General features: G+C 34.4%; 1 protein-coding gene across 1 annotated transcript; it reads right to left on the bottom strand.

Moving 5' to 3' along the window:
- Positions 1-3336: 3336 nt before the first annotated feature.
- Positions 3337-4424, bottom strand: Defb113 (defensin beta 113). Its single transcript, XM_026400868.1, has 2 exons — positions 4367-4424; positions 3337-3491 (listed from the first exon to the last, which is right to left on the bottom strand). Exons 1-2 carry the CDS (start codon positions 4422-4424, stop codon positions 3337-3339), a joined length of 213 nt encoding a protein of 70 aa, XP_026256653.1.
- Positions 4425-25282: the final 20858 nt, after the last annotated feature.

Genomic DNA, 25282 nt, shown 5'->3' with positions numbered 1-25282 from the left:
AGTGCTCTATTTGTGTACTATGAATTGAAATGCGTTCTGCTGTCATGTATAACAAAATGAATAAATAAATAAATTTAAAAAAGAATTGATGATCGGAAATGTGTTTATTAGGGTTTTTTTTGTTTAATATTTTGCTTGAGCATGTCTTTATTTCATACTTTTTGAATATTTTTTATTTTGATGAGTATAATCATAGTTTGGAAGAATTTTCCAGTATTTAAAAGTTGTGAACATACTGCTTTTTTTACTTGCATAATTTGTGACATAAAATTTTCTTTTTCATAAAATTATTGATGTACAACTCACTTATCGGTTAATTTGCCTATTAATGTATAAAATTCAATAGTACTTAATATTTTCATGGAGTTATGTAGTCACAGACTTAAACAATTTCAGCATGCTTTTGTTAACCTTTTGAGAAAGAAAGATTTTCTTATTTTTAACCATCCTCTAGGTTCATGGCAGAGACCCCTATAACAATTGAAAAGGTAACAAGAAAAAAAAACATAAGCACATACTTAATAGAAGCTGTGCATTACATAGAAAACCTCAGAAATGAAGTGTCAAAGGAACAGGAAAATTTGTGCATTTTTATGCTCAGTTTTCATGAAGAGTGGACAGTTCTGCAAAAGTATGATCAGACAGAGGGAATCCTATGATGACAATCTTTGGTGATCTTAGCAATGTCGGTGTATTCAGATTCTTCTTATTGCCTAGATGCTTTCAGCAAGGATGTTCCTTTCCTTTGGTGTATAGTGAGGGCACTTTATTTGTTTGTTTGTTTGTTTTTGAGGTGAGTCTCACTATGCTGCCCTGGCTGGCCTTAAATTCTTGAGTTCAAATTATCCTCCTGCTTCAGCCTGCTTCAGCTGGGGCTACAGGTGTGCACCACCTCATGGGTTATATGAACTAATTTGGAGAAAGAACATCTAAATTTTGCAAGCTGCTTCAGGGGAGATGAGGCAAGGGGAAGATGAGAGTATACTTATATCTGCTTTTTTTTCTCAGAGACTTAGGTGCTATATTTTGGGATAATACCTCATCACCCCTGAAGAAACTGTATTTTTTAGCCATCACCTTTCATAATTCCTTTACGCCTTTACTAGTCAGGTTTGTGTTACTACAGTGAAATACTAGAGGCAACTAACTTATACAAAGAAGTTTATTTTTCTTCTGTAGAGGTTTGGGGGCATGGCACCTTCATCAGCTCAGTTTGGAGAAGGCCCACCTAGCTACAGTCAAATTGTGGCAGAGATGTGTTTATGTGAGGAGGAGCAAATATCACAAAACAGGAAGTCAGAGAGAGACTGACTTCCCTGATCCCTTGAAAGGGCTTGTTCCCAAAAATGGCCCTCCCTCCAGGATCCACATCCTAAAGGTTCTATCATGTACCACTAGTGACATCCCATCCTGGGGACAAGACTTTCATCTCAATGGACCTTTAAATGACATAACTAAACAATTAAACTACATACAAACTGTATCACCCACTGACACCTAAGAAAATAGTATTCTACTTTCTATCTATAATTTTGCCTATTCTGTATAATTTATGTATTTAATGGAAAACTGTAGTATGTGACAGTTTATGAGTGGCTACTTTCAATTAACACTTTTTTCCCAAGGTCTGTCTTTGTTGTAGCATAAACCTATACTTAATTCCATTTAGTTGTTGAATATTATTCTGTAATATAGATACATCACATAATTTTATTCATCCATCAATTTATATACATTCGATTGTTGCCAAGTTCTGATTACTGTGAATACTATTGCTATGAACATTTGTGTATACAAGTTTTTTTGATGATATATTTTCATTTCTTTCCTACATCTGCTTAGGAATGGAATTATGGTGTCAAATAGAAAACTCCAAGTTCAACTCTCCCAGGAATTTCCAGACTGTTTTTTAAAGTGTTTGCCCCAATTTATATTTTTTTCCACCATCAGTGTATGAGAGTTCCAATTTCTTCTTCTTATCCTAGCCAACTTTTGGTATTACCTGTTCTTTTGATTATGGCTCTCTTAGTGGAAAGAGAGATATTGATGTGCATTTCTTTGATGATTATACATCTAAATAATTCTTCACATGCTAGACATTTTTATGTTTTCCTTAGAGAAATGTATTTTCAAATATTTTTGTTCATTTTTAGCTGGGTAAGTTGTCCTTTTGTTATCAAGTTGTAGTATTCCTTATGTATTCACAGTGAACATGTTTGCAAGGCTGTTGGTTTTCAAGGCTACCCTGGAAGTGAAAAGAGGAGAATAGAAATAGGGCAATTAAAATATCACAAATCTCATCTTGCTGCTCTTACTGGGATTCAAGTTTTTTTAAATAATGTTCACTGCATTTTTTTTCCAAGTCTGGGTAATGTGAAGAACTATTATAAAGTTGTATTCAACAACTTTGTTCCAATATTTTGTGGCTTTTGTCAAAGAACAGATTTCCAGAGTTCTTACTCTATCATTCCAGAGGTCCTGCCTAGGATTTATTCATTCTTACATGTTTTATTTTTTAACTTTTGCAACCTGAAAGTTAGATTCTGTTCTGGTGAATGTTTCCATGTATTAACTTCTCTTAAACTTGATGGCTAAAATGTTCATGGCTTATATTGGACAGAACATGAGAGGAACAGGTTTTCCTGTCTTGAATTTGGGGACATCAACTGAGAAGGTAAAACCTGAGAGTGAATTCTCATTGCTTAGCTTCTCCTTATCCTCCTTTATGTTTCTTTTTTTTTTTACATTATTCAAATGTTATTCCTTAGGATTGCATACATTTTTTTTCCTTTTCATTCTTAACCTTTCTTTGGGTTATTTAGCCTCACAGCTTTAGTTAATGGCTCCACAAATCTATGTCTGAAATTTATTTTTCTTTCCTGTGTCTTACACACATATGTAACAGAAATGACTACATTTAACATGTCACAAATGTTCCTTTGCAAATATGTTCTTCTCACTGTATTTCCTAATGATCAACTTGTTAGAAAATTGTCCTAGTAATAAAACTAGAAATTATCCATCCCTACTAAAACTCAAATTCACTGAATTTCTTTGTTTTCACTGTGTCAGAAATTTATGTTAAAATTAATTCAATATTATGACATAAATTAATGAGGAATGTGGAAACCTGGAAACACAATGAGCTCATTTATGACAATGATAAAAAAGAAGCATTAAATATTAAATTATAAGATAGAGAAAACCAGATGAAACCCACTTGCAAGTAGATGGATAGAGTAAAAATTCATTTTATTAATAATGTTGTTACAATGCAGCATTGAGAATATATTGGAATCATAGTATACCTTTGCATGAGTTGCTGCACTCTTTATTCTAAGGGCGTCTGTATTCCCGAATTACACAGCAGGGCTCAAAGTTGCAGTGAGTAAAGACATATTCCCAGCTGTTGCATTTAAGCTTGCAAACACCCTGGACCAGTCGACATTTACGTTGTCTTTCTGCTTTGTCTTCGGCTTTTTGTTGTGAAAGTAGGAAAAATAAGCTATGATTATAAATTTGTGTTTAATCCAGATAGATAGGTAAACAGATAAAAGTTCTTTACTGCATACAGTTTAACCATTTTGTTATAAAATCATGCCCAGGAAACATTATTGAAGATCTTTTAGCATATAATTTGGCATAAGATAAATTCTTATTTATCTAACAGTATTTCCTTTGTACTAGCATGTTTTATAAATAGGACATCCTTAAATATATAATTTGTGGATGAACACTCAAAAGTAAAGGGAAGAAAGCCAGGTGCTGTGGCACACACCTGTTATCCCAGGTGTGTGGGAACCTGAGAGAGGAGGAGCACAAGTTCAAAGCCAGCCTCAGCAACTTAATGATGTCCTAAGCAATTTGGAGAGATCCTGTCTCAAAAAAACAAAAAAACAAAACAACAAAAAAAAAGCAAAAAAATCAAAGTCTGGAGATGTCTCTCAGGGTTTGAGTGCCCTTGTATCAATCTCCAGTACAAAAAAAAAGGGGGGAGGCGGGGGGAGGTAGGTAGGGGACCTGGACAAAAGAGTCTATTTATATAAACAATTTTTTTCAAGAGCTACAATATCAGTTAATGAAATTTCATTTTAAAAGAAAATGCTGTAGAAAGCAGTTAAAGAGTCATAGTTCCATCACCTAAGTCAACACAGTACATAGATCCAAAGCTACATCGTGAGGGAAAAAAAATTCCCAATATTTTCTCAATGATCAGTTTTTATTTCTTTTTCTATGAAAAAATAGATTGTCTTTTAAGAAGTTTATATGGAGTCCCCTAACAATATATTTATTTATATTTGAATTAGACTAAGGCATTTATAAGAACATTTTGTCCTTCACATATCCTCCTTATTACAAATGTTACCTGATAGTTCACAAAACACGTTGAAGAAAAAGATCAGAAAAATGCAAAATATCTTCATTGCTGATGCAGCTACTTGCGTGATGTGGGACAGCTCAAAATGTCTTTGGTAAGACAGAAGGAGTCTTGGTTTTATAGCCTTCTCCAGTGATCACAAGTTGATTAATGCTGCTGGCTTGCCAGATTGAGCACTTATTCGTGTAAGTACTGTGAAAATACAAACAAGTAGATCTGGTTCCATTGGGACTTCAAGGGGAAAAATGTGAACTCATTTTTGGGTGAACAAGGAAATTATGGATTCAAGTACTTTTGGTTACTCATTAATGGAAAACACATAATCCCAATCATGACCTTTTCAACCAAATCTTTTTATGAGCATTTTTAATATGCTAGGCAGTGTTCTAAGAATTTTATATGGATAAAAACTAGTTTAGGCAGACGTGCTGCACCAGACGCTGCTGCTGCCAAAGACCCTGTGGCTGAAGATGCCACTTCCTTACCCAGAGTTATCTTCTATGAGCACAGCCTCGGCTACCTCTGTGGTCGCTGCCCTGAACTGGAGGTCTCCTGTCGATTAATAGCTACCTACACCATTACTGCCATTACTGTTGACTCTGATTCTGCTGCTGCCAGTCCAAGGTTGCCTGGAAGTCTTCTTTCTGGGTGCTGCTGCCCTTGTAGCTGACCACCTGCTGCTGCCACAGAAGATACCACTTTTCTGGATGCAACTGAAGCCAACACTGTAGCTGACCCACAGAGATGGCCTGGTGAAAATGCCCTCACACCTGCAGTTGTGGCTGCTACTGCAGCCACCAGTGCTGCTGATCCGCTGCCTGCTACCAACAACCACCCACTTCCACTGCTATCATGGCCTAGAGGACTATTGGGGAAACTCCAGGTTTGGTTGCACGTGGCTGCACCCATTTTGCAACACCAGCCAGGGGCTGCAGCCCAGGTGCCAGCAGGTGTACCACCACAACAGTCTCTAGGGATTCCAGCTAGGACCTGCAGGTCCAGTGTGAGATGCCTGTGGGTTTGGAGGAGACTTAGGTCTTCCAGCTGAGATTGTTGGTGGCCCTTGTCTTGCTGCTATATCTCAGGATTGCTTCTTTGCATGAGTGTATCCCTAGTGGTCTCTCTGCAAGTAGGAGCACCATTGAGACCTTGGGATAGCAGGATGGCCAAGCCTGAGGTATCTGAAGCCCAGGTTGGTGGGATAGTAGCTAGGTTTGTGAGGGCTGATCTGGGTTTGGTGATTCTGAGTGATGTCAGAGACAAGGCTGAGAAACTTTAAACACTGACAGGGACAGTTTGACTTTCCAGTAAGATTTATTTTATTTTATTTTTTGATTAACTAATGTCTCTACTATATTTGAAATAGGATTTTGTTTATACGCATTAATGTGTGTAGGACAATGATATATGAATGGTGTTTTGCATTTTTGTTGTATTCTTATGTCTTTAATTTTTTTTCTTTTTTCCTCTTCTTGTATACTGTTTTTGGATTTTCTTTCCAACTTTTCTCCAACCAACAGACAATCTCTGTTGGCTCTTCTTCCACTCTTCCTGTGAATATTTACTTCTAGCTTCTCTCTTCCTCCCTCATGAATATAGGGTACTACTACACTATCTCTGTTCTCTCATCCACCATTTGAAATTTTAAACCATTTTAGCAAATTTTTGGTCTGTACTATAGATAGTTATTGAACTCATCATTTTGGTTTAATGCAAGAAAACAGTAGATGCCTTAGTGGGAGCTATTAGGTTTATGGCTATATATTGTATACACTGGGTGCTGTTGATATTGGTCTCACCATTAAAGGCAAGGCACTGTAAACATTCTGGAAAACTATAAGTCTATAGTGTAGAATTTATACTGCCTAGGTCAATACTTCTAGATGGGAAAACACACTAACAATATGAAAAAAAAAAAAACAAGGGAATAAAACAAACCAAGATGCTTCAACAGAAGCCACTGATAACATAGTAGACGAAATTTCCAAGAAGGAGTTCAGATTGTACATAGTTAAATTGATATGTGAGGTAAAGGAAAGTATAGGAGTGAACTTAAAGAAAAAATACAGGAAGTGATAAAACACTTGGATAAAGAGTTAGAGATCACGAAAAAAAAAAGCAGAAATTCTCAAAATGAAGAAATCAGTAAACAAAATTAAAAACTCAATAGAACTCATCACCAACAGACTAGACCATTTGGAAGACAGGACCTCAGACAATGAAGACAAAATTTATAATCTTGAAAGGAGAGTTGATCATGCAGAGAAGACAAGGCTGAGAAACTTTAAACACTGACAGAGTGTTGAACAGAACATCCAAGAATTATGGGATAACATTAAAAGAGAAAATATAAGGGCAATCAAAATAGATAAAGAGCAGAGATAAAACCAAAGGAATGAAAAATCTTTTCAGTAATATAATAGCAGAAAATTTTCCAAACCTAAAGAATGAAAAGGAAAATCAAATACAAAAGGCTTATAAGACCATGAATGTACAAAATTACAGCAGACCCACACATTATAATGAGAATGACTAACACAGAGAATAAACATAAAACCTTAAAGGCTGTGAGAGAAAAAAATCAAATTACATATAGGGGGAAACCATTTGGATCTCAACTGATTTCTCAACCCAGACCCTCAAAGCTAGGAGGTCCTGGAATAATATATTTCAAGCTCTGAAAGAAAACAGATGCCTATAAAGAATTTTATATCCAGCAAAATTAAGTTTCAGATTTGAAGATGAAATTGAAATCTTCCATGATAAACAAAAAGTAAAAGAATTCACAACTAGCAAGCCTACACTAAAGAACATTCTCAACAAATTATTACATTAGGATGAAGTGGGAAAAAAAGTGAAAACCAGTAAAAGGAGGATCTCAGAAAGGAATGTTCAACCAAATGAGAAACTAAGACAAATCAAAACCCAGAAATAAAAATAGGAGGGAATACAAATAAAGTCTCAACAATAACCTTGAATATTATGCCTAAACTCATCAATCAAAAAACATAGATTTGCAGACTGGATTAAAAAGAAAAACCCAACAATATTCTGTTTTTAAGAGACTCACCTCATGGGCAAAGACATTCACAGGCTGAAGCTGAAAGGATGAGAAAAAACTTATTACTCATATGAATTGTCAAACAAGCAGGGGTTTCCATTCTTATCTCAAATAAAGTAGACTTCAAATCAAAGTTAATCAGAAGAGATAAAGAAGGACATTTCATAGTTCTTAAGGGAAATATATATAAGCATGACATAACAATTATAAATATTTATGCACCCAAAATGGAGCATCTATGTACATCAAACAAATCCTTCTCAATTTCAAGAGTCAAACAGACGACAATACAATAATACTGGGTGACTTTAACACACCTTTCTCACTACTGGACAGATCTTCCAAACAAAAACTAAACAAGAAAACTATAGAAATAAATTATGCAAGCAATAATTTAGATTTAACAGACATATATAGAAAATTTCATCCATTCACAAGCAAGTATGCTTTCTTCTCAGCTGTACATGCCTTTTTCTCTAAAATAGATCATATCTTATGCCATAAAAAACCTCTTAGTAAATACACACACACACACACACACACACACACACACAAATAAAAAAAAACAGAGATAATAGCCTGAATTCTATCAGACCACAATGGAATGAAATCAGAAATCAAATATAAAATAAAAAATAAAAACTACTGTACCAAATGAAGACTAAATAATGCACTATTGAATGAGGAATGGATAGTAGAAGAAATCAAGGATGAAATAAAAAAATTATTAGAGGTAAATGAGAATACCCATACAATATACTAAAATCTCTGGGACACTATAAATGCAGTACTATGAGGAAAATTTATTTCATTGACTGCATTCATTAGAAGAATAAAAAGTCAACAAATAAGTGACCTAACACTACATTTCAAAGTGCTATAAAAAGAAGAAGAAATCAACACCAAAGCATAATTAAAATCAGAGCTGAAATCAATGAAATTGAAACAAAAGAAACAATTGAAAAAATTGACCAAACAAAAAGTTGGTTTTTTGAAAAAATAAATAAAATAGATAAATCTCAGGCCATGCTAATGAAGAGAAAAAGAGAGAAAATTTAAATTACAAAAATATAAGACAAAGAAGGAAATATGATGGATATGTCTGAAATAAAGAAATAATTAGAAACTATTTTGAAAATTTATATTCCAATAAAACAGAAAATATTGAAGACATCGACAAATTTCTAAAAATATATGACCTACTCAAACTGAATGAGGAAGCTATACATGATTAAAACAGATCAATTGTGAAACATGGGGTAGGGAGGGGGAGCATGGGAGGAATTGATGAATTCTAGATAGGTCAGAGGGGTGGGAGGAAAATGGAGGAGCAAGGGATTAGCAAGGATGGTGGAGTGATAGACATCATCATCCAAAGTACATGTATGAAGAAAAAAATTGGTATCAACATACTTAATATACAACCAGCAATAAGAAAAATTATGCTGTATACATGTAATAAGAATTGCAATGCATTTTAATGTTATTTATTTATTTATTTTTATAGTTTATTTTTTTTATTGGTTGTTCAAAACATTACAAAGCTCTTGACATATCATATTTCATACATTAGATTCAAGTGGGTTATGAACTCCCATTTTTACCCCAAATACAGATTGCACTTATTTTTTTAAAAATCAATTAAAAAAAGGAAATGCCATCAAAAGTCTACCAACAAAGAAAAGCCCAGGACAGATGACTTCTCAGCTGAGTTCTACAAGACTCTCAAAGAAGAACTAACACCAACACTCCTCAAAGTATTTCATGAAATAGAAAAGATGGGAACCCTCTCAAACTCATTCTTCAAGGCTCATATCACCCTTATACCAAAACCAGACAAAGACACATCAAGTATAGAACTAAATTATGCAAGTAATAATTTAGATTTAACAGGCATATATAGAAAATTTCATCCATTTGTTTTTTTATTTGTGGACCAATATCCCTGATGAACATAGATGCAAAAATTCTCAATAAAATTCTGGCAAATCGCATACAAAAACATATTAAAAAGATAGTGCACCATGATAAAGTGGGGTTCATCCAAGGGATGCAGGGTTGGTTCACCATACAGAAATCAATAAATGTAATTCATTACATGAATAGACTAAAGATACCTCAACATTGTAAAAGCTAGATATGATAAGCCCAAGGCCAGCATCATTCTAAATGGAGAAAATTGAAAGCATTCCATCTAAAAACTAAAACAAGACAAGGGTGTCCACTTTCACTACTTCTATTCAACATAGTCCTTGAAACTCTAGCCAGAGCAATTATACAAAAGAAAGAAATTAAAGGGATATATGTAGTTAAATGAGAACTCAAACTATCACTATTGTGATGACATAATTCTATATCTAGAATCCAAAAAATTCCAACAGAAAACTTCTAGAATAAATGAATTAAGCAAAGTAGGAGGATATAAAATCAATACCCATAAATCAAATTCATACCTGTACATCAGTGATGAATCCACTGAAAGACAAATTAGGAAAATTATACCATCTACAACAGCCTCAAAAAAGAAAAACAAAACAAAACAAAACAAAAACCCTGGGAATCAATTTAACAAAAGATGGAAAGACCACTACAATGAAAACTACAGAACACTAAAGAAAGAAATTGAAGAAAATCTCAGAAGATGAAAAGATCTCCCATGGTTTTGGATAGGCAGAATTAATATTGTCAAAATAGCATATTACCAAAATTGTTATACAGTTTTAATGCAATTCCTATTAAAATTCCAATGACATTTTTCATAGAAATAGAAAAAGTAATCATAAAATTTATTTGGAAAAATAAGAGACTCAGAATAGCTAGAACAATACTTAGCAAGAAAAGTGAAGCAGGAGGCATCACAATACTAGAACTTAAACTATACTATAGATCTTGGTAATAAAAACAGAATGGTATTGTCACTAAAGTATACTTGTAGACCAATGATATAGAGTAGAGGACACAGAGACAAACCCACATAAATATGCTTATGTCATACTAGACAAAGATGCCAAAAAAACATTCACTGGAGAAAAGATAGTATATTCAAAAAATGGTGCTGGCAAAACTGGAAATCCATATGTAGCAAAATGAAATTAAACATCGATCTCTCATCCTGCCCAAAAACTCAAAGTGGATCAAAGACTGAGGCACTAGAACAGAGACCCTGAGCCTAATAGAAGAAAAAATAGGCAAAAATTTTCACCACATTGGCCTAGGATCTGACTTCCTGAACAAGATTCCTAAAGTACAAGAAGTAAAATCAAGAATCAATAAATGGGATGGATTCAAAGTAAAAAGCTTCTTCTCAGCAAAGGAAACAATCAATAATATAAGGAGAGAGCCTAAAGACTGGGAAAAAATATTTATCACAAGCACCTCCAATAAAGCATTAATCTCTAGGATGCATAAAGAACTAAAAAAACACCAAAATAATAATAATAATAATAATAATAATAATAATAATAGAATCAATAAATGGGCTAAGGACTGAATAGATACTTCACAGAAGAATAATTACAATTGATCAACAAATATATGAAAAAGTGTTCAACATCTCTAGCAATTAGAGAAATGATTATCAATACTACTCTAAGGTTTTATCTCACTCCTATCAGAATGGCAATTATCAAGAATACAGGCAAAAATAAATGTTGGTGAAGATGTGGGGGAAAAAGTTAGATTCATACATTGTTGGTGGGACTGCAAATTGGTGTAACCACTATGGAAAGCAGTATGGAGATTCCCCCCAAAACTTGAATGGGACCAGCAAAATTTGACTCAGCTATCCCACTCCTCAGTTTATACCCAAAGGATTTAAAATCAGCACACTACAGTAATGCACCCATGCCAATGTTTATAGCAGCTCAGTTCACAATAGAAAAGGAAGAAACCTAGGTGTCCTTCAATAGATGAATGGATAAAGAAACTGTTCTATATACTCAATGAAATATTTCTCAGCTTTAAAGAAGAGTGAAATTATGGCATTTGCTAGTTAAATGAATGGAGCTGGAGTACATGCTAAGCGAAATAAGCTAATACCCCCCAAAAACCAAAGGCTAAATGTTTTTTTCTAATATGCAGATGCTAATTCACAATAAGACAGGGGGTACTAGAAAATAATAGTGTTATCTTAGATTAGGTAAAAAGAAGTTAAGGGAGGGTGTGGGGATAGGGAAGATAGTAGAATGAAACAGACATTATTACTTAATGTATATATGTGGCTGCATGACCAATATGATTAACATGTACACTCAACAAAATGAGAAATTATATCCCATCTATGTATGATATACCAAAGTGCATAAATGCATTCTACTGTCCTGTATAACTAATTAAAACAAATTAAAAATTAATAATAAAATAACTTGTTTAATTCTCATGGCAATTATATAACAATAACTTCTTATTTTTCCAATTAAGGACATTGTGATACAGAAAGCTTATTTAATTGCCTCCAAATTATACATGTTATCATTGGTAGAGTTGAAATTTAATCTGAAGTAACATGGAAACAGAGCTCATGTCCTTAGCCTCAACCCTCTTAACCCTCACGACTGAACAATAGGTTTCTAGCATGTGAATTCATTCTCTGTAGACATGGTCTAAGCCAGGTACTGTTTCTACAAACAGAAAAACTTTCTGTAACATAGTTCTAGTATTGTTACCTTAAATATGGTCATAGTTATACTATAAGAAGAATCAATTCCTTAGCCCATTTATTGATTGTATGATTTGTCTTTTAGGTGTTGAGTTTTTGAGTTCTTTATATATCCTGGCAATTAATGTTCTATCTGAGGTGCATGTGATAAAGATTTTCTCCCATTCTGTAGGCTATCTCTTCACATTACTGATTGTTTCCTTTGCCGAGAAGAAGCTATTTAGTTTGAATCAACATCATTAATTGATTCTTGATCTTCCTGCTTGTGCCTTAGGAGTTTTTTTTTTAGGGAAGTTTGTTCCTAAGCAAACGTGGCAAAGATTTGGGCCTACTTTCTATTCTTTTAGGCACAGGGTCTCTGTTCTAATGCCTAAGTCTTTGAATCACATTCAGTTGAGTTTTGTGCAGGGTGAGAGATGGGAGCTTGATTTTATTTTGCTACATATAGACTTCCAGTTTTCTCAACACCATTTGTTGAAGAGGCTACCTTTTCTCCAACAAATACTTTTTGGCACTTTGTCTAGTATGAGATATTTGTATTTATGTATGAAAATGTTCAACATTTCTAGCAATTAGAGAAATGCAATTAAAAACTACTCACTCCAGTCAGAATGTCAATTATCAAGACTATAAACAACAATAAATCTTGGCAAGGATGTGGGGAAAAAAGTACACTGACACATTGCTGGTGAGATTGCAAATTGGTGCAACCATTATGGAAAGCATTATGGAGATTCCCTGGAAAACTTGGAATAGAACCACCATTTGACCAAGCTGTCTCACTCCTCAGTTCATACCTAAAGGACTTGATATCAGCATACTACAGTGACACAGCCACATCAAAGTTTATAGCAGCTCAATCACAATAGCCAAATTGTGGAACCAACCTACATGCCCTTCAACAGATGAAGTGATAAAGAAAATGTGACATATATATACACAATGGAATCTCACTCAGCCTAAAGAAGAATTATATGATGGCATTTGCAGGTAAATGGATGGAGCTGGAGAAATCATGCTAAGAGAAATAAGTCAATCCCCCAAAACAAATGCTGAATGTTTTCTCTGATATGTGGATGCTAGTTCACAATAAGTGGGTGGATGGCTAGGGAAGAATAGAGGTACTTTGATTTAGGTGGAGGGGAGTGAAGGGAGGGGAAGTAGTGTGGGGGTAGGAAGAATAGTAGAATCAATTGGACACTATTACCTCATGTATGTGTAAGATCATATAAGTGGTATGATTGTACATTATGTACAACCAGAAGAATGAGAAGTTATACTCCATTTATATGATGCATTCTACTGTTATGTATAAATAATTAAAACAAAGGAAAAAAGAATAATCAGTATAATTATTTTTTTGGTTCTTTTTAAGTTATACATGACAGTTGAAAGTGTAATTCTTTCTATACCATATAATGATGCCAATGAAATCATCTCATTTAAAGAAGAACCTAGTAAGTTGAGTAGATTTACATAAAGAAGACTAAATTGTCTGGCTCTTTGATATACTAGTCATACATTTGGGATAAATACTTCACCACCAAACCATTAGGATTCTTTCCTTGAAGCCTATATTAGTAGTACCATTTATATTTAGAATTTTAATGGTGATCAAATTGATAACATATAAAAAATGATTTATAAGTAATTAACATAAATATAAACAATTTGGCCCATGTTCGTCAAACTGGATCTTGATGTTCCCTCTAAACTATAAGGATATTCTATAGTCTAAGTTTAAAAAGCAGGCATCTAGTCTTTGTGTTACTTCAGTGAATCATTGCTTACTCAAAATTCGCCTATATATTTATAGTCAAACGATGGCAATGTATGTTTTCACTATCTTTTCTCTATAAAATACCTAAAAGCAATCTGTAAATTGTTGGGGATTTAATAAGACTAACTGTATATAAAAAACAGTATTATAGTAATTTTATAAAATACAAATAAAATTGAAAGGGTCAGACATTTTCATAATGGTGAAATGTCCTGTTCCTCATGACTAAAACACTCAGAGTAACTCCAGGTAAACTGGGCCGCACGAAATAATCACACAAGAGACAAAGATACCTTTTTCTTTGGGGTCCTGTGATGGCTTCTCGGACCTTAAGGATCCGCAGAAAGTGAGAGAGTGACCACATGCTGAATGAACCCTTCTATTGAGGAGAAGCCATACAAATGAGGCAAGGGGGTCAGGTTTCAGGGAGTTGAGTCTTTCTGATGTCTGCTGTCAGCAAGTTGACTGCCACCTAGGAAGGCCACACCCAAAGGCAGAGCAGGAGAAGGGGACACACAAAGGGAGTTTCCATGGAGCATTCTATCCCAAACAGGGCAAAGGAGTATTATTACAAAGGAATAGGTGAGTGTAATTCAACCCATGGGGCCACAAGCCTACACCTGAAGACACACCCTCAACTTCCTGGATGGGAACAACATCCAAGTCACTACAAAATGTAGTGCCTGTCAAAGCCTTTTGCCCCAGGATGGAAGTCCTGAATCATTCAGAGTGGCTCCCCACAGTGAAATGAGTAAGAAGATGACCTGTGACAAAAGGGACTATTGGTGGTATGCTCCAGCCATAAGAATTTCACCTAAAGATAAGCTAGACACATCAAGGGGGTATACTAGCTAACCTCTTACAAAGTTGTAGTCCTTTCCCTAGAAGATTAAAGGTGACTAATGACATCTGAATTACACAGAACAAAGATAAGGATCTCTGTTATTCAGGAAGAAATATAAGTAGAACCAAACTTGATGCAAAAACAATTTGGTTTATTTATTGCTTATAATGGGTATGCTAAGGCCTATTTCATGAGAAATCCAGAATCTGGAAATCTAGGATCTAGATTTCTGTTGTTAATGTGTATATGTATATATACACACACATATTCATATTGTATGTATATATAATAGATACATAATTATATATTCTATACATAATTTCTAATTTATACGTATGTTAGAAAATGAATGTATGGAAAATAAGTTGAGAATGAGACTTAGTGTCTTGATTAAGGAAAGAAGGGGAGGTATAGAGAAAAAAATTTAAAATAGAAAATTCACTGACATACATGGACCAAATGGTAAGGTGGATGAGCCCTTATACTTCTACCTACTTGCATTTCATTTTGATTTATGATTGAACCAAATGCGGTGACTTTCTTCATAAAGTATGATATGATCATAGCTAATAATTATAAAATTCAAAACTTCAGGTAAATACTTGTGCAGAGCTGAGCTCTCAGTAGAAGAGAGGGTATTCAGCTTCAGGGTAGGTTTGCTGAGAATTGCCCACCAAGGAAGATTTCTAGGCCAAGACATGAATGTTGAGAATACAAATAAAGAACACCATGCTATGAAGAGAAATTGATGGATGTTATTATAAGTTTATCATATGTCATTTGAGGGTTTAAAATTCACTCTGGCTTCTAGGTGTAGAACTCTTTGAGGAGCATGGTTAGAGTTAGGTTATTTGGGACACTACTGCAGTGTTCTATGAGGGGTAAACATGCCAGCTTGGGCAAGATATGTTCCTGAGTCTGGTCTCCAGTTTTCCTTTGCCCTTTACACTCCCCATGGCTGTTCACATTTTGAACCTACCCAAGTCTCAAGTCTGAACACAGTCAATAAGAGCCTGTCCCTGTTATTCTAGTCCAAGGTCAGCTCCTTGATCATTGATATGTATCTGACATCCTCCTTCACTTTCCGGTCAGCCTCAGCTTGGGTTCTCTGTGCCTTCTGAAGAACAATCCTGTAATATGACATATTTATCCATGTGGGAGTTAAGCAGTGGGTTTTCCTTTTATCTCAAAGTACATCTACGATTTAAAGGTCAGTTATCCTCCAACTATGTTGACATCTATCTCAGACAAACAAACATAAAAACCCACAAAGGAAAGTTCAGATTAGGTGAGGAATGAGTAAACTCAAAACAGAAAATAAAAATGGTGTGAATAAATGTGGGGAAAAGTAAAGATGAGGAAAGAGAAAAGACAGGGAGAAGAAAGGGAAAAAAGTGAGTAAAAATAATGGTTTATTATTGGTTGACTGATGTCACTAAAACAGTGTTTCCTAAACTGTGAATCACCTGGTTCTTATGAAGATGCAGACTCTAGTTCAGCAGGTATGAGGCAAGACAGAGATTCTTGGTCTCATGTAAGGTCCTTTATGATATACATGATCCTGGTCTATGAAGCACAGTTTGAGTAGTTGGACCCTGGAGCTTCTAGGTTATCTAGGCAAGTACTGATTCTATCACAGTTAAGCTACTGATCCTCTCATCAGTGTCACCATACACAAGAGGACACCCCTGGGGGGGTGGTGATTTAAACAAATCAGTGCATTGTTACAGTGACAATTATTATTTTTTCAATTTTTAATATATATATTTTGTGGTGGTGAAAGCTGCAAAGGGCAGAAATACAAACATGAGTTTTGGTTACACAGTTTGAAGGAGAATGAAATTATGCAGCTAGTTAGTAAAATGATATTTCAGAGGAAAGAAAAAAAGATGGCTTTTTTTTTAAAGATACAACAGCTTTCCAGTTCCATGGTATCTGGGGGAATATAATTAAACAATGTGGGTGAAAACTACTGAACAATTTGTCTCTGAGATAGGACATTCTACTTTTCAACACCCAAACCCACAGATCTTCACCTCCACAACAGAGTCCTTCTATGGCCTCTGTGTTCTGCTTGAAGGACAGTATATTCTCCTTTGAAGTAGCTACTCAGTCTTCACCCCCTTATGACTTAATTACACCATTGATGTTTGTTCATGGCTTTGAATTTCACCACTATTTTTAGTGATTTGATGTGCCCTCCTTCTCAGGATGAGGGTCACTTCTGTTCTAGGCTTCTATACTGCCCTGGATGCTCAGCCAAAGTCTACACCCCTGCTTAACCAATTTAATAGCTCATTTTGCAAAATCTCCAAATGGTATATCCATGTGCTCTTATTTTCTTGCATAGCCATGGTATGGTGACTATGACTTTGTGTGTCACTATCCTAAACAACAATTATTTTTTTCTTTTTAAAATTTTGCAGTGTTGGAGATGTGACCCATGGATGACAAATGCTAGGTAAATGCTCTACCAGTAAGCTACATTTCTGTTCTCTAAATGATGTTGTTTTTGTTTTTGTTTTTACTTTCCAATTCTCAGACCTGTGTTGGACTATGTCCTATGTCTCTAATGTGTGGGGTAAGTCCTCAAGACTACTGCTGAGTGTGGTTGTACTTTCCCCACCTCTCCCCACAATGGCCTACTTGATTTTTAACTCTTATCATTCCCATTGTTTATTTCTTCTTTTGTTTGTTATGTAGAGTTCTCATTCTGGTCAATATAATTGTATAGTTAAATATTTTAAAATTGTGTTATATCTAACACTTTTGTTTGTTCATTGCAGAAAGGATTCTTACTTATCTGTCTCATTTTACCATGACCAGAAGTTTCTGAGGTTTTCTTTGATGTATCATTTTGCCCAATGATATATAGTCTCAAGCGTGAGTAGAAGGGAATTTATTAAAAACAAGGTAATATGTAAAATAGTCTTTAAAAGAAAAAAAAGATGCTCTAAATTTTTTATTATCTAATATATCAAACAGAAGCCAAAACAAAAAGTTAATGTTATTTCCTGAGCTTTGGCATATTTAATAACTAAATGCCACTGTCTTGATAATTTGCAAAAACCTTTAAAAGATCATATGGTTTAGCCTTTGACCTGCTGTCTTTCACCTCGTGAGTACATAATTCATGCTATTGATTGATCTTTCTGTAAAGATGGGAATTAAAAACAAGCAAGATAATGTTAATCAAAATATTTAAGTTTAGAAGTTAAGTATAGAAGCAAAGCTGTATAAGACAAAAATTAATTATTGTCAAATAACATTTGGGGAAATTCAGCTTCCTAAATGTGTCTATTCATGTGAATTTTGGACCAGCGTTGTAGAATAAACTTACTTTGGATATGAAGGATCAGGTCATAATTTTGATGCCACTTAGTGTTCAAACTCTTCCCCTAATTCCAACTATTCTTATTCTATACTCATTAGAAAAATTTCTTATAAATTGGCAGTGTTGTAACTGTAAAGGAACAGACTACATCCTCCAGTGTTGCAACAGACCCCATCAGCTTACTGCCAACCTCTTTCCAGGTTCTTGAATCGCAAATCTGAAGAATAAAACTCATGAGGCAATGGAAGACAAGAGTGAAAGGGAATAAGATTTATTCAAGTGTGAAAATACAACCAGATCTATAAGCAGGGCAAGAGGGGACTCCAATAGGTTTGCCACTTGAGCGTGCTAGTCTAGGGTTTTATATAGCATTTGGGTTGGTCCAAATTTATGCACATTGGGCTTTGGAGAAGTACTAATACTATTGGTTAGAGCTGCAATCCTTTCAGGTCTGCCCCATTACCATTTATCTGCCATTGGTGGGAAAGCAGGAAATCAAGGTCATTTCATTGCAGATGCTCAGGGTTCCCAGCCGTGGTGCTATGTGGAGTGAGCATCAGCACCAGGCCCAGGCCGGGTGCTGCACTGCTATAGGTTGGCAGGCCCCAGCTCTCCTTGCCCCTGACTTGCCAATCCTCAGGTCTGCGCCAATATGTCATGTTCCCTGAGGACACATCCCCGCTTGACTGGTCCATGGTTCTAGAGCTCCAGGAGAAGGGCTTGTCTTCATTATGACACTGATTTATGAGGATACTCTGTTATGATATATTTTTGTTGCAAGGCAGAAATTCAGAAAGCTATAGAGCTGTGGTGAAATCATACAAGTTAATGGTTGAAAATATCCATGATTCAATATGTAGGCCTTCGTGAGAACAGCTGTAGCTTAGCAGGCAAAGACAGAGCATTACTAAAGTACTTGACATTGACCTTATATAGCCTTCTGTGGCAGTGAAGCATTTTGATCACTGCCGTCTCAGAGGATTATTAGGAAAAGGTAACAAGCAAAGAAAAGGGAAAATGGAGATACAAACAGAGGAGTTTTGAGCAGCATGACCACTGAGGTGCACCAAGACAAAAGAATTTAATTCTTTTTTCTTTCTTTTTTTTTTTTGTAAAAAATATTAAGTATTTCTTCCTCATGTGTTTGCAGACCAATTGCTGTTTGGCTGATTAAGGCTGGGCTTGACTTCTAGCCACACGTGTGTTTGGGACTTCTCTTTGAATATAAGTTGTTATATTTAGTAAATAAAAATAAAGGTTCTCCAAACTTGAATTTCAGTTTAACAATAAATAATTTTTATTATAGTTAAATCCCAGGATAGACAGGGCATATTTTCACTTGAAGAGTATTTGTTGCTTATGTGAAATTCAATTTTATTTTTATTATTTTTAAATGGCTTCTGTTGGTGAATTATAATTATATATAATATTTATTTTTATTGTGACATATTTGCATATGCACATAATTTGATCAATTTCATTTCACACTATCACCTGATTGCTATTTTCCTCCTTCATCCTGTCGTAGCTCCTCTACTACCCTCACTTCCATTTTTTTTTAATCGGTACATTATAATCAAACATAAAAGTGGGATTCATTGTGATATATTTGTACATGTAAATAGCATAATTTGGTCTAAAACAACATTTTCAAAAATTCAAATTTACCAAAATGTGTACCTACACAGTCTCGTATATTTATAGTTGGATGTGTATTTTGTGTGTGTGCGTGTGTTTGTGTGTGTTGACAGAGGAGTAGAAGTGTGAATATTCTGTCATTCCTTACCCTTTTAATATATGAGAATATCATTTTGTCCAAAAAATTTGTGCATGTGTGTAGGGAGGTCCTATTGCTGCACAAAATTCACGCCATTTTACTCGCTGCCTTCTCAGGTTGGTCTTGTTAAATTAAATTTGGCCTGAGTTTGCCTCTGTACTGTGATTCCATATGTTGTGAACTGCAACCAAATTTTGCATGTAAGCACATTGAAATTCACCTTAGGGGTATAAGAAACAGCCTCATCTTAGCCATAGAAGAAGTCAGTTTTTTGTCAATCACTGGGAGCCAACAGATCAGAAGAAGACCAAAGAAAACAAATGCTTCACCACACCATGCCCAAAAGAGGCAAATGCCTAGCTGTAGCCAATCAGGTGATTTATCTATTTTGCTCCTATATCCTTGGTGGCAGAGCTCGCTGCTCGCACCGATAAGTACAGCTCTATGAATCTCCACTAGTTCAAGGTCCTGATTTCTGAATCATTCTTTTCTCAAACAAAATGTACTAACTTTAATTTGTCTATGCATATGTCTATTTCTTTTAGCAAGCTGGAATACCTGAACTAGATAAGCTAGAATATCATAGATTCTTTTTCACCTTAGAAATGACTTTTAAAATGGAGTGACAATTCTGGAATGGTAAAACTATGGAGATGGTGAAGTAACAGTGAGTGCTAGAGAACACAGGGGAGTGAGTGATAAATAAGATAAGCCCAAGGAAATTTTAGGGCAGTGAAGCTATTCTATGATACTATAATGGTATATTTGTTGGATTATATATTTGTTAGTACTTATAAAATATAAAACATGGAGAATGTTACACCCTACTTTATAATATGAACTTGTGTTGATAATGATGTGTTGATACAATTTTTACATTGTTAGCAATAAATGTACCAATACAATGGGAAATGTCATTACAGTAGGCTATGCTTATGTGGGGGAAGGTGTATACATGTGAATTCTGTACTTCTCAATTAATTTTGCTGTAAACCTAAAACTGCTCTAAAGAATAAAATCTATTTTGAAAAAGAAAAGGCATGACAAATAAGTATTACTTGAATTATTTACAGTTGCAAATAAAAATATTTTATTTCAGCTTTGTTATTTTATCTATTTATCTTTATTTATAACAGCAGAATGCATTACGATTCTTATTACATATATAGAGCTGAATTTTTCATATCTCTGGTTGTATACATAATATACTCACACCAATTCGTGTCTTCAAACATGTACTTTGGATAATAATGATCATCACATTCAACCATCATTAATTACCCCATACCCCCTCCTTTTCTGCTTTATTATTTTAAAGATGAGAAAACTAAAGCCCAGAGTTTAAAAAATTCCAAAGTTGCTATTATTAAAATATTAATAATATATTCAAAGTGTTTTTAATTATTATATATCTTCATGTGGGCCTTCAATACTCTTCAAATAAAGTCTCTGAATTATAGATTTATTTGAAAGTAAACAAATATCCACTTATTTGCTTAGGTGAAAATGTGGAATTTAAAATCTCATACCAAACAAAACCAACAAAGAATAAAATAAAAAAATGGAGCTTATGTTGGGGTGACTGCAATGGTTACCAATAAGATCAGCAATAATCTGTCCCAGTAATTCTCATACATAGTTCTGTGCACAGTGGTTTCATATTTTTCTTCTTTGACTTATCAAATTGCTGGGGAGTGAAGTGGGTTATGTAGTTGATGGAAACACCAAACCAACTTGTAATGGCTTGGTAGACAGAGAGGATAGCAACCCCAGGGGAAAACTGGGAGACAGAGATCAAAGGTTTACACTTTATCATTATTATTGTCAGGTAACAAGAATTATAAGACAATGCCAACCCCCAGTAAACTCCTGATGCTAGAATAATGAGATAAATATCCCAAAGGAAGTAGTAACATGGACATGGCATGTAACAGGCAATTGAACTTGTGTGTATCTTAAATAGGATGGAATCCTTGTCTTCACTTTAAACATAAGGGAACAAAGACAGAAATGTTACTCATGTACTTTTCCATATATGAGACATTCTCAATTCTTTGCATTACTTTACATAATTTCCAATGAGTTCTTTCATTTTCATATTATTTGCTTGTGGGCAGAGTATGTAGATTAGGTCAAAAAAGAACTCTTTGATTATTAGAGGTATATGTGAAAGATAAAGAATCCTATTAGCTCTCAGTAATATTATTTTAAATTTTCTACTTTCTCATCTCTCAATTAAATGGGTACTTGTATTCTAAATACATACAAGATATGAAAGTATGAAGATAAATTACTGATATCAGTGGCTTTAGTTGTGTTTTACAATTGAGGAGACCCTTAAAATTAGGCAATGCTTTTATTCAACTTTATGCAATTTCAGAGGATCCAATACTTTGTTGCCAGTACCTTGTATTATAGGCTTGAAGGATTCTTTAATGCCAGCAACATAGAGTCAAAAATCCAAGGTCAAACATTATATATATCTGTCATTCTCTTGCTGAAAACCTCACTGAGCTCCTTTACCCGATGTGAGAGAATTCTTAATAAAAAAGAAAACGCTCTAAATTGAAAAATCTTCAAACCAGTGAATTGTGTCCTTCCATTGTATGTGGAAATTTTGACAATTGAAATAGAAAACAATGAGAATGTCATTCAGTCTTATTTCATAATTTTATGAACTAAGCTACTTTAGATTTTCAGAAGCCTTCCTAGCACTTCTATGAGGGATATGCCTTTCTTATTGCTTTTTTATTGCTAACTACAGGCCCAAGGCCTTCTTGTTGTCAGCTTTCATATTGCATGAGGCAGCATGATGTGAGGAAGCATATTGCAGTTAGAGCAGTGGTTCCCAGGCATCAGCATGCATTGGAATTACCTGAAGGGCTTATTAAAACAAAGTGCAGCTCTCTCACCTACAATTTCTCATTCCATAGGTTTGGTATAGTAGGGTTGCTGGTCAAAGGCAAATATTTTGAGAATCACTGAATTAATGTGTCCCCGTCCTAAGCAGTGTTCAGTTAGAAAATTTCATTACATTTTCTGAGCCTGAGGTTCCTCTGTTGTAGAATGAGGGCATATAATGCCACATGGAATTTGTTTCAGACATTCACTAAATAGGTTGTTTTAACTGTTTTTACAAATGTCTTTGTTTTCATTAGAGCTAAGATAAATGCTTTAGCTGATGACAAAATTTTCTAAAATGCAAAATCCTGACCAATTTGTTGTTGCCATAATTTAAAATTTAGAATTACTTTATGAGATTAAAATTTTTAAGACAATCATAATATAGGAGAATTCAGTAAAATAATATAGTAACTTATGAAGAAAACGCTACTTGAACTAGAAAGAGAGAGAAAAATTATACTACTATAATATATAGTATAATATGTACTACTATAAATATACTGTACTATTATATTTTATGCTATATACTATATGTGATATATTTAGTACAAATAATTAATAAAACTTGTAGACTAGTTTCATTAAAAAAAATAAAAGCACTCAAAAAGCTTGAACTAACTTCAAATTTTAATTCGTTCCAAACAACAGGAACAGATATACATTCTCAAGTGAACTAAAAACATTTGCCATGTTACACTATGTTCTCAACCATGAAATGTAACTTAAAAAAAAAAATAGTTTAATATAGATACTGAAATATAATTCACTTATTATATAATCTATTTTTACATATTCACTTAATAGTATGTTGTACAGGAAAGAGAAGGAGCCCATTTTAACTCCAAGCTTCAATACGAATGAATCTTGCAAAAAGAAAACAGGCACAACAGAGTACAAATGGTTGATTTCATTAATATGCAGCTCTTTATACACAAAACTCATGGAAATCCAGAAGGTAGCTGTGAATGACAGAAGGGTCTACGATAAGGACTTCGAGGAAGCTGGTAGTGTTCCATTTTTAGACCTGATCTATTTGAGATGAATAATTCAGAAAACTCTCAGTGTGAACTCAGATTCGGGCAACCTCTACTTCAATCAATTTTAGAAAACCCTTATCTCATTAAAAGAAAGAAAGGAAGGAAGGAAGGAAGAAATCACGTAGCCATTAGAAGACTTTTACCCATTTATCTCCTTGCCCTACCTATCCTTGCTCTCAAACCCGGCCCCAGGTGATCACTTATCTACTAACTACACCTATATATTTGACTATTTTGGACACACTTAGAAATAGATCTCCTAAGTAGGTACAATACGTTATCTAACATCTTCCCATCTCTATAAATCACTTTTTACTTCAATGATATCAAATTCTGTAGATTCTACATATGAGTGAGATTATGCAGTATTTGTCATTCTGTGCCTGGTTTATTTCTTTTAATCTTATGGTTTGAAAGTCCATCCATGTACTCACAGGTAATAGGATTTTGTTCTTTTGTGTAGACAGAGATTTCATTGTGTATCTATTCCATTTTAAAAAAAATCCATTCATTTGTTATAAACACATAGGTTGATTCTCAATCTTTGCTATTGTGAATGGTTTTGCAATAAACATAGGAGCATAAATATTTCTTTGATACATTGATTTTATATTCTTTACATATATACCTAGTAATATTATATGGGCCTAATCTATATATCTAATAATATGCAGATATATACCACCTGCAAATGTTTCTGGAATCTAATGAAGGGTGATTAGGTCAATGGCCATATGCTCTCACAAAAGATGTGACAGTTCTTGTAGGACCCCAATTTGATACTGTGAGAAGGAGTTGCTATAAAAGAGCAAGATTGGCTCCTCCCCATTCTCTGGTTTTATGTCTAGTTATGCAATCTCTCTGCCACACATGCTCATGCCATTATGAGGCCTTCTATCATAAGGCTTTCAATAGAGCCAATCAGAATATGATGCCAAGTCTTTGGTCTCCAGATCTGTGAGCTACAGTAACCTCTTTATTTTACAAACTTCACAGTCTCATGTATTTTTTCATGGTAACAGAAAACAGAATAACAGTAGCCATTGCTTTTGAGGCAATATCCAAAAAATCATTGCCCAGACCATTGTCATAAAACATTTTCTTATGTTTTAATATAGTTTTGAGTTCTACATTTAAATTTTTAATATGTTTTGATTTATTTTTTTGCATATGTGAGAGATCTAATTGCACACTTACTCCTGTGGATATCCAGTTTTTCCAGCATCATCTATGAATAATACTCTGCCCCATGCATGTTATTAGCACCTTTGTCAAAATAATGCCAAAAATTCAGGTTCTTGTGTCTGAGTTCTTTTTTGTTCCCATTTGTCTATTTTTACGTCAGTACCATACAGTTTTAATTATTATAGCTTTGTAGTGTGTTTGGAAGCCATGTATTGTATTTGTGTGTTGTAGTGTATTTAGAAGCCAGATTCGCTCTTTTTGAAGAAGGTTGTTTTGGCATGTGGGATCTTTTGTGCTTCCGTATGAATTTTATGCTAGTGTTTGC

This window comes from Urocitellus parryii, chromosome 8 (genome assembly GCF_045843805.1).
Source record: "Urocitellus parryii isolate mUroPar1 chromosome 8, mUroPar1.hap1, whole genome shotgun sequence".
Classification (NCBI taxonomy): domain Eukaryota; kingdom Metazoa; phylum Chordata; class Mammalia; order Rodentia; family Sciuridae; genus Urocitellus; species Urocitellus parryii.
The sequence above is the reverse complement of the archived record's forward strand: the minus strand, read 5'-3'. Positions and strand labels throughout refer to the sequence as shown.

What these genes read in the sequence shown, in the direction of transcription:
- Defb113 (XM_026400868.1), bottom strand. Translation starts at nt 4,424, where the DNA reads ATGAAGATATTTTGCATTTTTCTGATCTTTTTCTTCAACGTGTTTTGT. An exon ending in CGTGTTTTGTGAACTATCAG is followed by an intron (nt 3,492 to 4,366) that starts GTAACATTTGTA and finishes TATTTTTCCTAC; the next exon opens with TTTCACAACAAAAAGCCGAA.